The 15286-nt window shown below is 55.2% G+C and overlaps 1 protein-coding gene and 1 long non-coding RNA gene across 2 annotated transcripts; both read right to left on the bottom strand.

The window, feature by feature from the left end:
• Positions 1 to 1372: 1372 nt before the first annotated feature.
• On the bottom strand, positions 1373 to 2157 carry LOC121232485. The gene is made up of 2 exons (XR_005930995.1): positions 1952 to 2157; positions 1373 to 1694 (listed from the first exon to the last, which is right to left on the bottom strand). It is a non-coding gene; the product is annotated as an uncharacterized LOC121232485 (long non-coding RNA).
• A 2175-nt stretch (positions 2158 to 4332) lies between these two features.
• BHLHE40 (basic helix-loop-helix family member e40) lies at positions 4333 to 9664 on the bottom strand. The gene is made up of 5 exons (XM_029996257.2): positions 9309 to 9664; positions 9112 to 9181; positions 8786 to 8893; positions 7985 to 8108; positions 4333 to 6948 (listed from the first exon to the last, which is right to left on the bottom strand). Exons 1-5 carry the CDS (start codon positions 9386 to 9388, stop codon positions 6089 to 6091), a joined length of 1242 nt encoding a protein of 413 aa, XP_029852117.1. The 5' UTR covers positions 9389 to 9664; the 3' UTR covers positions 4333 to 6088.
• Positions 9665 to 15286: the final 5622 nt, after the last annotated feature.

Below are 15286 nucleotides of genomic sequence, written 5' to 3'. Positions count from 1 at the left end.
CGTTGTTCGGAAAACAATAAAGTGGCATCCCGCCCTGGGTAATGGAATAAAAAGCAGAGGTCGGGGCAGTAGATAAAATGGACCTCTGGGGAGAAGCCCAAGGCTGCAGAAGGCTGACCCAGCTCTTCCCCGGTCAGCATTTTCACCCCCGCAGAACGCGGCTCTCCGGCCGCAGCCCGGCGCGGAGGAGAACGGACACACACGGGCGCGGGACAGCGCTGAGCCGGCCGAGGGACGGCGTCCTCCGGCAGACGCTTACCTGCCTTAACCAGACCTGCCTTAACCCGGCCATGCCGCAGGACTGTCGGCAGCCCAGGGTCCCGGGCAGGACTGCGGCTCCGTGTGGGTGTAACGAGTCGGGTACGGGGAGGCCGGCAGCAACCAGCCCGGGACGGACCCTATCCAGGTCCCATTTTCCTGAGAGCAGCAGCATACGCAAGAGGAGCTGGGGGATCTGCCTTGTTATTTGGGGGCATTCCTTGGTGTTGCTTCTTGCAAACTAGTCCCAGACTCCTCTTGTTTTCCCTCAGCTGTGTGGTGTTACCCAGCTTTCCCCCGTTTGCAGTTTTTAACGAGGCACATGCGGTAAAAAGCCCTTCCCAGGCAGAGCTTTACTGTTTTGCCATTTCCAAAGGCACTGGGCGTAATGGCACAATAACTGACTTCATGGAGCGATGTGCCCGGAGCAAAAGCGCACCCGGGGGAAAGAGGAATGTATAAGAAATAAATTATTTCAAAATGCCAGGTAGAAATATTACCCTCCATTTCTTAAAACCCCAGCATGGGAGCACGGGCACGAGAGCGCAGGCACCCCCTCCATCGCGCCCGCCGTTTCTAGCGGTGCAGAGGTACTGCTTGCCCAGCCATCGAGACCAGGGGCAGTAACGGACATATTCAGTGTAGGGGCCAATTAGCAGCTTTTACCTGGCCGGCTGCCACCGAGAGGGACTTGGATACTTCTCAAGTGCCATGAAGCACTCGGAGAAGGGCAGTGGGAAAGGTCTGGAGCTCGGGGGGGGCTGTGAGAGCCGCATCTCCTGGCTCCGGCAGCACGCCGCGAGTCAGGGTTACAAAACACGAACACCCCGTGTCGCATAGCGAGAGCCAGTGTCACCGGCTCCGCTGGCTACGGTTACGCGACGTGACCCCAGCAGAGTAATTTCACCTCCAGCCCTGCGGAGCTCGGGAGCGGTACACGGCACCGGCTGGGCTCAGCCCGCCTCTGCCCCCGCCTGCCCGGGCATTCCCGACCCTCTCCTTCCATCCCGAGCATCGCACCAGATGTCTAAAGGGAAAAAAGACTTGCTCAAGACCTGCTGCTTTTTCCACGATGAAGCAGCTAAAGCAGAAACAGCAATTATCTGGTTCAGTCTGGTGCTGCTGGCCTGGAACATGCCATGACAACGTGTTTCTTGTTTCAAAGCCTCTTTTGTACTAGGACACAGTTCAAGGGATCTTGCAATGCCTGCATTTGTAAACACGCGGCACTTGCAGCTACACGCTTTGCAGATGGAAAGCCAGGGCAGAGCAGAAGGGCACTTCTCCCCGCCGTGGCCGTGTCACGGCTGGGGGAAGCGCTCCCCCTCGGCTCGGTGTCTGCAGGCGGACGTGCTGATTCAGGGACTCGGGAGCCCTGGGGCTGGCTAACCATGCGTGGTCCTCAAAAGTCACGGCACGTTCAGAAAAATGGAGTCCTGGAAAAGAAAAAAAAAAAAGGAAAAAAAAAAAATCACAGCAAAAAATGTGCGTCACTGCAGATTATTTTAGGCCCTGGTCCATGCATAATGCAAATAAGCAGCTCCCGGGGTACATGCCTGTAAAAACCATCCAGCACCACAGCACTCGGTTATAGGAGCTTTCCAAACAGGTGGTGAAAAGCTAAAATTATGTGTCTCCGTGTCCTCACCGGGGTTAGGAAGGGCCCTCGCATTGAGGAAGGCGCTTATCCTACCTCCACAGGGCTGGTATAAAACGGGACCGAGACATTAAAAAATTCAAGAGCATTTCTTTCCTTCTGAGGCAATCCTGCGCTCGTATTAACCAAACCACACTCGGCATCTCCACCATCTCCTTTGATCTGCTCCGGACCGGGCTGCCTCCTCGTGCTCGCTCTTCACGCACTCTGGCTTTATTTTTTTGCTTTTTCTAAAAATCGTCGTACCCTCCTTGCCTTTCTTCAAGGAGTCGCTCGGGAAGCCCTATTTATGGGTTGAAATGCTGCTGAAAGAGTTATTGCCATGTTATTCAGCTGTTGTGCCAAGCCTGCATGGGGATCGGGTTTCTGCTGAAAGGGTGCCAGGCACGTCTTTTTCCAGGAACCGGCAGCCGTATTTAGCCTCCGGCTGCACATGAAAGGCTGCAGTCGGAAACGTGACATTGTGTCAACATTTGAGGCAGGTCAGAGCTGGGTGAGACCATGAAAACAAGTCCCCGGGAACTCAGCGCACCCCGCCGCCGCGGCGCGGCACGGGCTGCCACGACCTGGCCCCGCGCCGGGGCTCGGCCGCTCCGTCGCCGTCGTCCCTCGCCCTCCCGCCTCGGCCCCTCCGGCATGCTTTCTCCCACCGGGACGCCGGCTCTGCCCCGCGGGCGATGCTGCGGTGGGATGGCGCTGGGGCATCCCCGCAGCGGGCAGAGGGGCAGGGCGAGGAGCTGGGGGGCTGCCCGAGCTCCGGCGGGGGGTCCGCGGGCAGGGCTGACCCCGCTCCGCGCCGCCGGACCCTGCTCTGCCCCGGAGAACTCACCTGTCCCGCTGGAGCGGGGCCAGGGCGGCAGGGAAAAGACCCAGCCCGTAATTAGCCTTCGCTTCCTCTATAAACCTTATCTCTTCCACTTTTTTTTTTTTTTTACAATTTTTTTTCCGCTGTGACTGAGGATCTGGAGCTTCTGTGAGTCCTCCCACCATACGACAAGGTGGGTCAGAAGATGGAGACCGGAGGGGAGCGAGAACCGTGGCAACGAGCCAGAAATCCAGCCGCTAACGAGGCTGTAAACGCTGCCGCGCTGAGCACCAAATGCTGTCCCCAAAATGGGGTTACTTACAGTTGTCTTCAGCGAGATCAATATTTAGACCTAATTAAAACAAACACAACATAAACATCAGGAGGTATGGAGGCCCCAAATAAATTAATACGAGCAGCCCTGTATTTTTGTCTAGCACGACTTAAGCTGGCGTTACTTTAAGCTAACGCTAACCACAGTCCAACGGCAGCCCCCCAGGCACCCCCTTCTCCTCCAGCGGGGTCCCAGGACCGAGCAGCGCTGTCCCTGCCGGGCATTTAACCTCTCACCACGTTCTGTGATTCATCTGCATTGTGAAAATCCGAAATCTCCCGCAGAAGCGCCCGTGCCCCATCCGCGCGTAGGCAGCGCCGCCGGGAAACCGAGTCGTCCCACCCGTGCGTCCCTCACAGGCCAGAGCCACGCTTCGCCCGTTTTTTTGTGCCTTTGGGGAAAGGTTTGGGGTCTCCTCCATTTTGCACGGGGGCCAGAAACGGCGCGTCGGTGCTGGCGGGGCAGGGAAGGAGCCCGTCTTCGGACACGTACGACGTGTCCCCCTCCCACCCCGAGCCCGTTCCGCAGCGGCACGAGCGAAGAGGCACCGGGCTGCTCGCCCACGCCAGCGGTTCTAAATCCCAAACCAGTAAAAGGGTGGCGGGAGCCCGCGGGAGAAGCGCGGCAGCGTGCCGGGGCACGCAGCGCGGGGTGGCACGAGTTCCTTCCCGGCACAGGCAGGATCCGTCCCTGCCGCGGGCGCTCAGCGGCGGCTCGGTGGCCGTCCCTCCCCGCCGTGGAGGCAACCGGGGCTTTTCCCGGCAGAGACACGGTCGAGGATGCTCAAGGGCAGAGTGGGCACCGTCCCCGGGCAGCCCCACGGCGCAGGAGCAGAGGCATCGGCTCTGCGAGGCTGCCACGCGGGGCCGAGGGACGCCGGCGCAGCCAACGCGCCGTTGGTGTGAAAAGGTCGGGTTTTTTTCCTCCAGATCACGGGCAAAGCCTGCAGAGAAGATGCAGCCTCCGCGGCGAGGGGCTGCCTCCTCCCCGCGCCCCGCTGAGCTGGGGGTGGATGAGCCGAAAAGCCAGGCCCTTGGAGAACAAAGCGAAATAAGGAGAAAGCAGAAAAGCCGGCCAGGCTCTCCTGGCACCTCTCTCGGATCGGGAAGGAGAAGAATCCCCGAAGGTGCCAAGGGAGTTGAAATAGAGAAATATCCCTGGGGACGCGGGTAAGGGGACCCTGAGCTGCCGTCGGGCACTGGAGCGTCGGCTGCCGGATCGGACCACGCGAAATGACCCTGCTCAAACGTTTAAAATCACAGGAGGCAAACCCTTATCTTCCACAGGAAAAGAATTATTTTATTAAGTATTTTTAAACAACTACTTAACATTTACTCAAGATAAAAATATGTACAATATCCCACCTTGAAGAAGGCTCCAAAATATAAACACTGTACCTCTCCCTAGAGAAAAACAAAAAATTCTTCTCCTCAGAAAAACAAAAGACAACCCAGAAACAAGAATACATTCATATTTCTCACTTCTTTATGCTCAAGTAGTTATACAAATAATAGACATCTGAAACGTTTTACCTTTTAATATATTTATATAATATATATATATTTATAACAGGATTTTACAAATAAAGGCAACAACTGTATACCAAAAAAAAAAAAACAAAACCAAAAACAAAAAACCAACAACAAAATAAACGTTAGAACACAATCTGCAATCAAGCATAGTGCATCTCAACAGCTGGTGCAATGGGAGGGAGAAATGAAAATCCATACAACAGGGTTTCTGGACACGAGTTCTCAAAACCAGTAAGAAAAAAAAAAAACCCACAAACCAGCACTGCATTTTGCAGTGAAGTTTGGTTTTGGGTTTTTTTTAAATTAAAAAAAAGCCAAATTGGACATGATGTTCCTCTGCAGAGAAAGACCCTCGCAGTCTAACGGGACAAGTGTCAACACCCTAACCCTCTTTCTTTAATACAGTAATGTGGGCCAGGGTTTGCCAAGGAGACTAAGGAATTTAGATGCTCAAACCCCAGCGGGATTAGACTCCTTTGAAAATCCCAGCCTTTTAATATTTCAAAGGCACTGACGGGGGCATATTCAGCGGGCATCGTGCTGTCGACTTCGGCTGAACTGCTCCCTCTTGCATGAAACTCTCGACTCGCGCCGGTCAGGAAGCGGCTGCTCACCGGCTGGGCCCCCGCTGACGGGACTCGTAAAACCATTTTGATTTCCAATAGACCAGACCCGGCGAAACTGTACAGCAGCAACGAGAGAGAGGCCCGGAGTCAGGTGCAACAAGCGAAGTGATCCTTGGGATATTTTCTCCCCTACCCGGCCCAAACTAGCAGCTCAAGTTACAGGAAGGGGCGCGTGTTAATTTATTTATTAGATGTACGCCATGTAAAGCTTCCAAGCAGCATCTACCTTTTATTTCTTAAAAAAAAATTTTATATATATATATATATATATATATATCAGCAAAGGTGTGGAGAGAAACCCGTCTTAAGTCTACCTGACTGTGCATGACCAAGCAGTGACTGCTGCTCTGCTCCTCCTACGCTTTCGGTGGCATCGCCACCACCACCCATCACTCAGACGCTGGCGACTGATGGGGCACCGAATCAGTTCAGCTCAAACCACCAGCAGCGGGGCCGTCGCCTTAAAAGCCGTTATGAGAAGTACCGTATTTTTATATTCACAGACCCTAAAACCAAGTCTGCCTAATGGAATACTTTTTCACAGCTTTGCAATATAGTCGCAGCTGACCGAGTCAACTGTTGTTCTGTAGATGCGGAGAGGGAAGAAGGTGAGGGGTAAAGCACAAAACCCTTCTTTTTTTTTTTTTTTTTTTTTTTTTTCTTTTGGAAGTAGTTCTGAATCGCTAACCTGGGCGCATCCTTCATCCCTCTCCGAGCTACCTGACAAGTCAGAGAAAAGGGGATTTAGCTTCCTACGCGCAGTGAACCTTAACCCCACACCTCAGTCCAGCCAATATATAAAAGTGAAACAGTCTCAAACTGAAAAAGAAAAAAAAAAAAAGGAAAAAAAAAAGAAAAAAAAAAGTCACACTGCGCTTAGTCTTTGGTTTCCAAGTTCAAAGGAGGAATCTGCTTCAACGCTTGAAGCAGAGCCGAGGAGTCGATAGGGGAATGGGCCGGTACAGGAGAAGGGAGTCTCTGGGGCATCAGCAGAGGCGGGGAGATTTTATCGGGGTTCATGAACCCCGTAAGCGCTGCAGCAGAGGCTGGGAGGCTGGGGTACAAGACAGGTACGGACGCCGGGTACCAGCACTTCTCCAGCATGGGCAGATAGGCTGTCGCGGATGGTGGGATCAAATAGAAAGGCAGGCACAAGGGAGGCTGGTGAGCGTGGGGGCCCAGGAAGCTGCTGGAAGAGCCCATCATGTCGCTGCCAAAAGGGCCCTCGTCCTCCGGTGACTCCAGCCTGCTCCTTTTGGCCGGCGGGTCCTCAGTCTCCTGCTTAATAGAGCTTATTCTCTCCTGGACAGCGTACTTGAGTTCGGTATCCTTTTTGAAATACTGCTGTTCGGATTTGGAGTCACTTTTCTCCAGCTCTCCCCCGTACCCGCTGTCCGTGTCTGTGTCGCTGCCGCTCTGCTCCCCACTGGAGTGAGCAAATGTCCTCTGGATCACAGGCACGCAGTTTTTCCCATGTCCCTCTGCCGTTTTGGTCAAGGAGACGGGTTTCTCTTTCAAGTCCACCATTTTAGGAGGGATGTCTCCGGACTTGCGGCCGGCTCCGCCCTGGAGCACCTCGGAGGCCATTCGGTGCAGATGGCTGACCAGCTGGGACGACTTCAGGTCCTTGCCGTTCTCATGCTTTGCCAGGTATTGCAGCATTTCTTTGGCACACATCTGGAAACCGGATCGAAACATTTCCTGGCTGGAATCAAGGTTTCTTGATGACAGGTCACCTGAGGAAACATTAACAGAAAGAAATTAAAAATTAACAGCGTGCTAAATAGTTCCGTTGCCATCTTTGAGGCGGACTGGAGGTGATATTAAACTTCGGTTACAGCACAGCTAGAGAGGTGAACTTGATGGTCAACCTGAACTTTGCATACATTCTCTCGACTTCTGCATAAGCGTACGTTTTTATTTGAACATCCGCCCGTCCGCTTTCAGGTGGTAACTTTAAACCTCTTTTTCAGTTCTGTATTTACTGTATATGCCACCTTCAACAGGTGCTGAAGTACGGAGCAAAGGAGTGAGTCGAGCTGGTGCCTTCTCTGGGAAACACCCCGGGGAAGGCAGAGCGCACCTCGCCCTTCACCTCCGGGCAGAGAGCTCCCGGAGCATGTCCACCCGCCAGCAGCTCCGCCAACCTCGGGCGATTTTGCTTCAGCTTGAAGCTCTACTGCACTCCCTGTGGCTGTCAGAGCGGTGGAAGGCTCTTCAGAAAAACTAAATTTTACTTTATCAGATTCACGTGAGTGCCACATGTGAAAACAGAAGGAGGAAGTACATCTAAAGCACGATAAGCTGACACACCGGGTCCCCTCTTTGCCTGCAGAGCACAGGCTAGCTTGTTGACAGAGACCTTAAAAAGGCGTGTATAAGGAGCAGATTTATATGTATTTTTCAGAGGAAAAAACCCAACCCAAACAAACAAAAACTGGGTTTGAGCCAAAGCTCACGAACACGAGTGGGAAGATTCAAATGGCTTTGGAGAGAATCTCACAGCAAACCCGGGCTTTAAATAAAACTACTCAAAATCCAATTTAATTTCAAAACAACTCCACAGGGCACTCTACATTGACCATCCTGAGAAACACATCTTTCTCTGTAAAAGCTCGTAAGCCAAGCGAGAGAAAATGACGGCGATTAAAGGCAAGAACTCCTGCCTCCTCCCTTCTCAGGAACGAAGTGTCACAACTGCCTTTCAAAGACTCCGAGAGAAAGTCCATCAAGCGCACGCAGGTTCTCACACGATACGATTTGAATACTCACCGGCTTGTAAACCATTCTGCAAAGCAATTATTTTCTGCTGCTGCTGCTCAATGAGATTGGTTAGTGCTTTCACATGCTTCAAGGTGAGCTCGAGAACCACAGCCTTCTCCAAGTGACCTAGCGTCTGAAAGCAAAGGGACAGGTTGGCGCCTGCCGTGGGGTCGGCCACGCACGCAGGAGCCTGACGGGGCTGCCAACGTTTTCCGAATAAGAGCGGAAGGACCGACGCGGTTTGGAGAAAAGGCTTCAGGGCAGAGCCTTGATCCTGAACGGTACGGGACTATAAACGACAATATTCCATGAAAATAAGTTAAACGGCAGGCTCCAGAAAAGCCTATCACGGGATCCTAAGGGTATTTTTGGACCAGCCGCATAGCTCAAAGAGAAGTAATTTATTTATCTGTGCTGCTGCCCCTGCCGGCATCGCGACCTTAGCACAGGGGAATCCGGCCGGGGGCTCCCCTCGGCCGCCAGCGGCGGGGGGGGGGGCAGCTCCCGCAGGATCCCCGCACCTCACGGAGCCACTCGAGGACTCCGCTCCCGGGGAAGTTTGGGACGCGATCCCAGCCCGCCTGGGGCGTGCGGCCACCGAGGGGCACGGGACACAAGGCTGGGGGCAGAAAAATAAACCAAAAAAAAAAACCAAACCCAAACCAAAAACAAAACCCCAAAACCACCAAATCCCCGCAGAAATGACAGCCAAAGGCCCGGCCGCCGGGGAACCGCTGTCAGCGGCTGGGTCCAGCCCCGCCGGCATCGGCGGGTCCCGGGGGTCCGCTCCGGGGGTCCGCTCCCGCTTACCGTCAGCTTGAGGTGCTCGGGCAGCAGGTCCTTCAGCTGGGCGATGCACTCGTTAATCCTGTCGCGTCTCTTCTTCTCTATCAGCCGGTGGGGCAACTTGTAGGTCTCCTGCAAAGCCAGCGGGAGCGGGTCAGCGCTCCGCGGCCGGGGGACGGGCCGGGGGACCGGGGGGACACGACACCCTGCACGGCCATCGCTCCTCGCTTCTTGCGGGGGGTAGGGGGGGCTGTCCCCCTCCCGCTCCCCGAATAGCGGCCGGAGTCCCGCTGCCCCAGCGGGAAAACTTCCCGTTCCCCCCCCCCCCCTCCTTTTTTTCCCCAATTTACCTTATTGTCCTCGCTCCTCTTTAACCCCCTCCTGGGCTTGTAAACTTGGTACATGTGCGCGAAGTCCAGCCTGCACGGGCGAAACGAAAGCAGCGAAATTATCCCTGTCCCCGGGGGCCGCGGCGGGGCCACTCCTCCCCCCGAGCCCGCCGTCCGATCCGTCCGTCCGTCCGTCCGTCCCTCCGTCCGCCGCTTACCCCGGCACGTCGCCGCTCTCCAGGGCGGGCAGCTTGCCCAGGCAGACGGGCGGGGGTTGCGCGCTGGGGATCCGCTCCATGGCGGAGGGTCGGGGTTCACCGAGAACCGTTGAACGGGGTGGGGGGGGGGGGGGGGGAAAAACGGGGAACGGGGCGGGAGGGGGGGGACGGACACACAACCCTCAGGGCGGGCTGCTCATCCCGCGTCCGCGCCTGCTGGGGGCTGAGGAGCGGCGGAGCGGCGGCGGGCCGGGTTAAATGCGGGCGAGTGGGTGGACGGGAGGCGACGTGCGCTACCCTGTGACTGCCGGCACGTCTGGCGGCCGACGGGGCGGGCGCCACGGACGGCCCCCCCCCCCCCCGCCCGGTCCGTCCCCGTTCCCGTCCCCGTCCCCCCCCCCGCCCGTCACATGAGCCTCACGTGTCGGCAGCGCCGCCGCCGCCGCGCAACGTGCCGGGGGGGGGGGGGGGGGGGCGGGGCCGCCCCCCCCCCCCCCCAAAAAAAAGCTTGCACGTGTGTGTCCCGGCGGGATCCTTCGTTCACCCCCCCCCCGCCGCCGCCATCAGCGCCGCCGGCGTGTTCGGCTGGGTCCGGTGTCCCCAGTGCGGGGAGAGGGCGGGGGGGGGGGAACCGGGCCTTGAAACCGTGCCGTGGGTGCGGTAGGGAGCGACCGGCGGGGCTGCGGGGGTACCGGCTGCTGCGTGTTACCGACCTGGCAACCCCCCCCCCCGAACCCCAACCCCTGACCCCACTCCCCAACCCCGAACCCCAACCCCTGACCCCACACCCCAACCCCGAACCCCACCCCCAAACCAAAAGAGGCGCGAACACGCAGCGGAATTCAGTCCGCAGGGTCGGAACTTTGGGGGAAAAAAAAAAAAAAATAACCCGGAGTCACCCCAAAACCAGCGGTAGGTACGTGCCGGTATCGCAGAGGGGTTTAGGACGTTTCACGCTTTTGCAAAGCGTCCGCGGTTCTTGGATGCCAGCTGTTGCAAAACGCCGAGCGCAGTTATGACAAGGTGTACCTGCCAAAGCAAACCTCCCCTCTCGAAGGGCTATGGTCATGTCCCCCCCCTCCCCGCTGAACGCTGAACAAGCAGAGGCAAGCTCATCAGATAAAAGGCGCGCTTGCCGAGATAAGGTAATGGCAGAACCCCAGCACAGAGCCTCTGCTATCGCCTGCGAGAGTCCTGGTCCGCTCCACCTCGGGAGGAATCTGAGGTCAGGAGGCATTACGTGAGAGCACAAAGAGATTTTATACAGGCGATGGAGACAGGCCTTTTAAGGCTCCCCGCCAGCTGAAGGTGCGTCTCGTTACCGGGAGGAATCCTGAGGGGAGTCGGAGCCTCGCAGAAATCTGCTAGCCGTAAATGCAAGGTTTATGAAAAACAAAAACCTCTTTACGAGATCCCGGCTGCATCTCCGGCAGAAACAACGCAGCGCTGTAGCAGTGACACGGGGCCCCCAAAAAGCAGATGCTTAGCTTGTCCCGCTCCCTGTGGCCTTCTCGGTATATCGTGCCTGAGCCCGCAAACCTGGCCTTGACGGCCACGATCCGCTGGCCCATCTTGAGGGTCCGCTGGGATGCTGCAGACCCAGCCCACCGCGGAGGAGAGGACTTACTGGAAATGGACCGCTGAGTATAAATGGGGGCAGGGTGACAGCTCCGATTGTCTTTCGTACGGGGACTGAACAAATTCAGCAACAGGCATCAGAAAAAGATGGCAGTGATGAGTCTGTCCCTTCCTGCAGTTCAGGGGAAAGGAACCAGCATCAGCAACGGGTACTGAACCAGGTGGTTCGTTCCCTCTCTGCCCTCAAGACCCAAGCTGTTATTTTGCAAACAAAGGGTGAAAAAAATATGTACAATTTTTAATCTGTCCCATCACTGACCCTCTGTCCAAGGCAACAGAAATAATTAGAGCTTGCTGCAGCTGATTGCTAATGAAAAATGAGGTTTGGGGTCAACCTGCTCCGCATTTTAAGTTCAGACTCCGAGTGTACGTGGACAGTTTCATGCCCATGAATTGTCTGACTCCTGCATGCTCTTTCAGATATTCGGTACATTCCTGCAGTGGGTGGTGAGCTACAAATCAGGGTCAGAGGTAATCCCCAATTATTTAGCCCTTTTACTGTTCTCGTGCTTGCCAAACAATTCTCCATATCAGGATTTGCTCATGACCTTAAGGGACGTTGCCAAGGATTTAGGAGTCCCCCTAAAAAGAGGATCCAAATGAAGTTATTACATTCTTGGGCATCAAGTGAGATTGCCGGAGAGTTGAATTACATTTTCCCGGGGATCAGTTTTCATAAGCTAGGGCTGATGCAATCATCAATTTGCCTTCTCGATTTTGTTTGCTGCATTATTTCTACGTGGAGGGCTCCTTTACAGCGTACGACTAAGGCAGTAGCAAAATGTTTTAAAAGGCTTAATTTTCTAAAGCCACTCGTCGAGCGGCAGGTCTCCTGAGCACGTGTTTCAGAAGGGCTGAGAGTCACAGGACAGCGGCAGCTCGTGTCCAAGGGGGATTTGCAGTTATTTACGGACGCACTAAAAGGCAAGGGTTTGGGGGTTGGTTTGAAGGTGTGCTGAAGGCGGGCTGGGGGGGGGCCCCGAGCGCCTGGACCTGCCCCTTCCCCGGGACCGTCCCCTTCCGACCATAGCGATTTGGGGGGAAACGTTCCGAAAATCCCTGGCATCGATGTCTGGTGGGAGCCTATGTGGGCAGCACTGGGAGTTAACAGATGGGTTGTGGATTCAAGCTTACGATAAGGTTACTGAGGGTGGTTTTGTTTTAAAATGTCTCTTACTTAATATATCCATGAAGGCCAGGCATGTGCCTGTGGCCTGTAATCAAATCGCTGACTCTCCCTCTCTCTCATTTCCAGCAATCTCGTTTCGGGTTACTGGCACCGGAGGTGAAAGAACAGCCATGTCTCGGCCCAGCAGCCAAGGCTGGACGCTGAGGTTACACCGTGCGGGAGGTGCTGCACGGATGCGGTTAGCCCTCAGCATCTGACGGACGGCCTCGAGGCCTCCATAATTAATACCCACTACTTTTTGCAGAAGGAAAAGTTTCTGTGGGAGCCATACTGTCCCTGAGAGAGCGGGGGAACGGGGTTCACTCTCGGTAAATGTGGCGGCTCTTCTTCCGAGACAGGCAGATCTCCAGCCGCGGCACCGGCCTCCGGGATGGACATGAAAGCACTCGGTGGGCAGCAGGGTGCTGTCAGCTATGCGGGACGGTACCTCCATCGAGCACCCAGCGCCTTACTGCAGCCTGAGGTCTGCGGTACTGCAGCATCTCGGTCAGTGTGGGATGTATCGAGCCAGGAGCGCTCAGGATCAGCAGCTCCCGGGGGACCTGCACGTCTAATTTCCCAACCGTAGTGTCTAAGGCACGCGTAGGAGAGCCCGCACCCATCCGCCGAAGGCAAGGATCCCGAAAGGGGCACGGTGTGACTTAACAGCGGAGGATCTGAGGAGCAGTTTGTCACCCACCAGGGCTCTGCCTTGTCCCTCTGGTAGCCTGCAGGTAGTTACAGAAGCTTGAATTTAGTGCGAAGCCTGGTGGTTTCAGCTACATATGTGTGTGTGTGACTCACTATCTCAATAGCACAGCTGGCCGCGCTCGCTGCCACGATGAAAGGAATCGTCCGCACGGTAGAATAAGTCGAGATGTAATATTGCGAGTACGTGCACCCAGCGCTGCTTAATTACATTGGCTTAGGCTACCATGGACTTGTTTGGGTAAAACACCGGGAAAACCTAGCGAGAGCTGTTGTCTCTGTGGAGTCCTGGGCAAGCGAAGGGCCCTCCCTCCGGCACTACCCTGGATCGCTGCCGGGCACGTGAGAGCTGCGGGTATGACGCTGGCACTGCTCAGTGAAACTTGCCTGAGGACTATTCAAATGAAAGCCATTCCCCTCTTTGAGCGGAGATGTCTGCCAGCACCCGATGTAGCAGTGGGAGGAATACGTAGGTGGAAACTATTTGGAAGTGGCAAAATTTGTGGACATTACAACTCATAATAAGAGACTTTAGCCCACTTTGATACCCTGTTTAATAAAACATGCCGGCTTCCTGGTGACATCCTGCCCTGCCTCGCACCACCAGCCAAACCCAGGCAAGCCGAGGAGCTCACGCTGTTTAACCAGTTCCCCGCTGGCTGGTTGCACCATCTCGTGAGAAAGAACCCCAGGCGTGCACACCCGTGCACACCCCTCCGGCTGCGCGCCGGGCTGCAGCCTCTCCCGCACCGTCGGCTGACGCTGCTGGCGCGAGCAGAGCCCTCCACCTCTGTCCGCGCATGGCGTAAGAGCGATTTCAAAGGTCGTCAGGTCCCTGCTGCTGTGCCCGGGCTGTGCGGTCTCCGCAGAGCTCCAGCGGGGCAGGGGACGGCGAGGGGTTACCCACCCCGTTTGGAGACGGCGGGGAGCCAGCGGTGGGCAGGACAGCCGGGCTGCCAACCCATCCCGCTCAGGAGCAGGAGTCGCTTCTCCTCTCGAGTGACAGAGTTGTCTGGTGGATGCTTTGCACAATGGTATCTGATCACATTCCTCCTTCTGCCTAACATCAAACAGTGAGTCAGCGATGAAGCCTCATCAGATGTCTCTCTGCTTCGCCTTTCATATCTGAAAAGCAGGAAGGATGGTGCTCTGCAAGTATGCAAAGCAAAGAAAGTAGGGTGCCTTTAGATCTACGACTTGGAAAATACCACAGCTTTTAACGACAGCGTTATTTATTTTTCGCTGGCATTCACGTACCCCAGCAGGATTCAATACCACCGGGGCTCGTAGTCTAGGGAGATTTTGTTCTTTCTGGGGGACGCGGGTAACAACAGCTACAGGGCCAAACTGCGTTACATCTGAGTCAATATTAACACAAAAAGTATTCCGAACTTGCTAGCTGGATTAAAAAAATTACACACACCCGTAAAAACAATAACAAAGTAAAGCCAGAACAGGCAGAAGAAGAGACCAGGAGTATGTTCCTCCCACAGTTCATGTTAGGACACGGATGAGTTAAACCTTGACCTCTGAACCTCGAGCCTGTTGGACAAGGTCTGTGCGATCTACGTGCTCATGGCGTATAAGGCGCCTGTTGATCAGTTGATAAGGTTGATCAGTCCAGGGGGACTTGGTTCAAACTGCAGATATCATTAGGAGCAGCAGCAGAGCGAAGGCCGTTTGTCAGGGCTCGTGGCAGAGGTGAAGAGCGCAGCAGTTCGGCATGGGAAGCTGGCTGGGGCAAAACCTGGCAGGCGGCTCAAGCAGTGCCATGGGGAACCCAGCTGAACTTCTGCAGGGACACCGTCCGCTGCCGTGGCTGGAGATAAGGGAGAACAAGCCCATATACTGCGTGTGGACTTGCCTAGCCCAGCCCGGTCTTCATAGGCTCGTGTGATCGCCCGGGATGAAGAAAACGCAGGCGGTAGGGGAAACGCAGGTGCACGGGCTTCTTCGTAACAGGCCAGACAAACCATACACATGAGATTTTTTAAGTCTGCATGACTAGGAAACAACACTTGGATGTGGATATCATTAAGCTCTGGGGTAGTCTGGAGCAGCCGTGGGAGAATGTAACCAGTCATTTTCTAAATAAGAAGCCAAACCTCTGAATCCAGATCCACCTCCTCCCAAACTCCCGGTCTGATCCCATGTGCATCACGAGCCAGATGTGGCTTGGGCATTACTCCTGCTGCAAATTCAGCTGAAATAAGCACAAACAGGAATTAAATGGAATAGGAAATATTCACGGTGGATTTGTGCCTAATCAAGATTACACACAGTTTTGCTGACTATGTTCCTCCGGCATGAAACAGGACCACTCTGCGCTGCGCAGCAGCCCTGATGCCATGCTGCAGTTAGGCTCCTCACCTAAACAGCAGCTGGAGGGGAACGTGCCCATATTGACGTAGAAAATACAGCCCACCGGGACAGAGAAAAAGGCAGAGTACACCCAAGGCATCCC

This window comes from Aquila chrysaetos, chromosome 20 (assembly GCF_900496995.4).
Source record: "Aquila chrysaetos chrysaetos chromosome 20, bAquChr1.4, whole genome shotgun sequence".
NCBI classification, from domain to species: domain Eukaryota; kingdom Metazoa; phylum Chordata; class Aves; order Accipitriformes; family Accipitridae; genus Aquila; species Aquila chrysaetos.
Note: the sequence above shows the minus strand (reverse complement) of the source record. Positions and strands in the feature narration are given on the sequence as shown.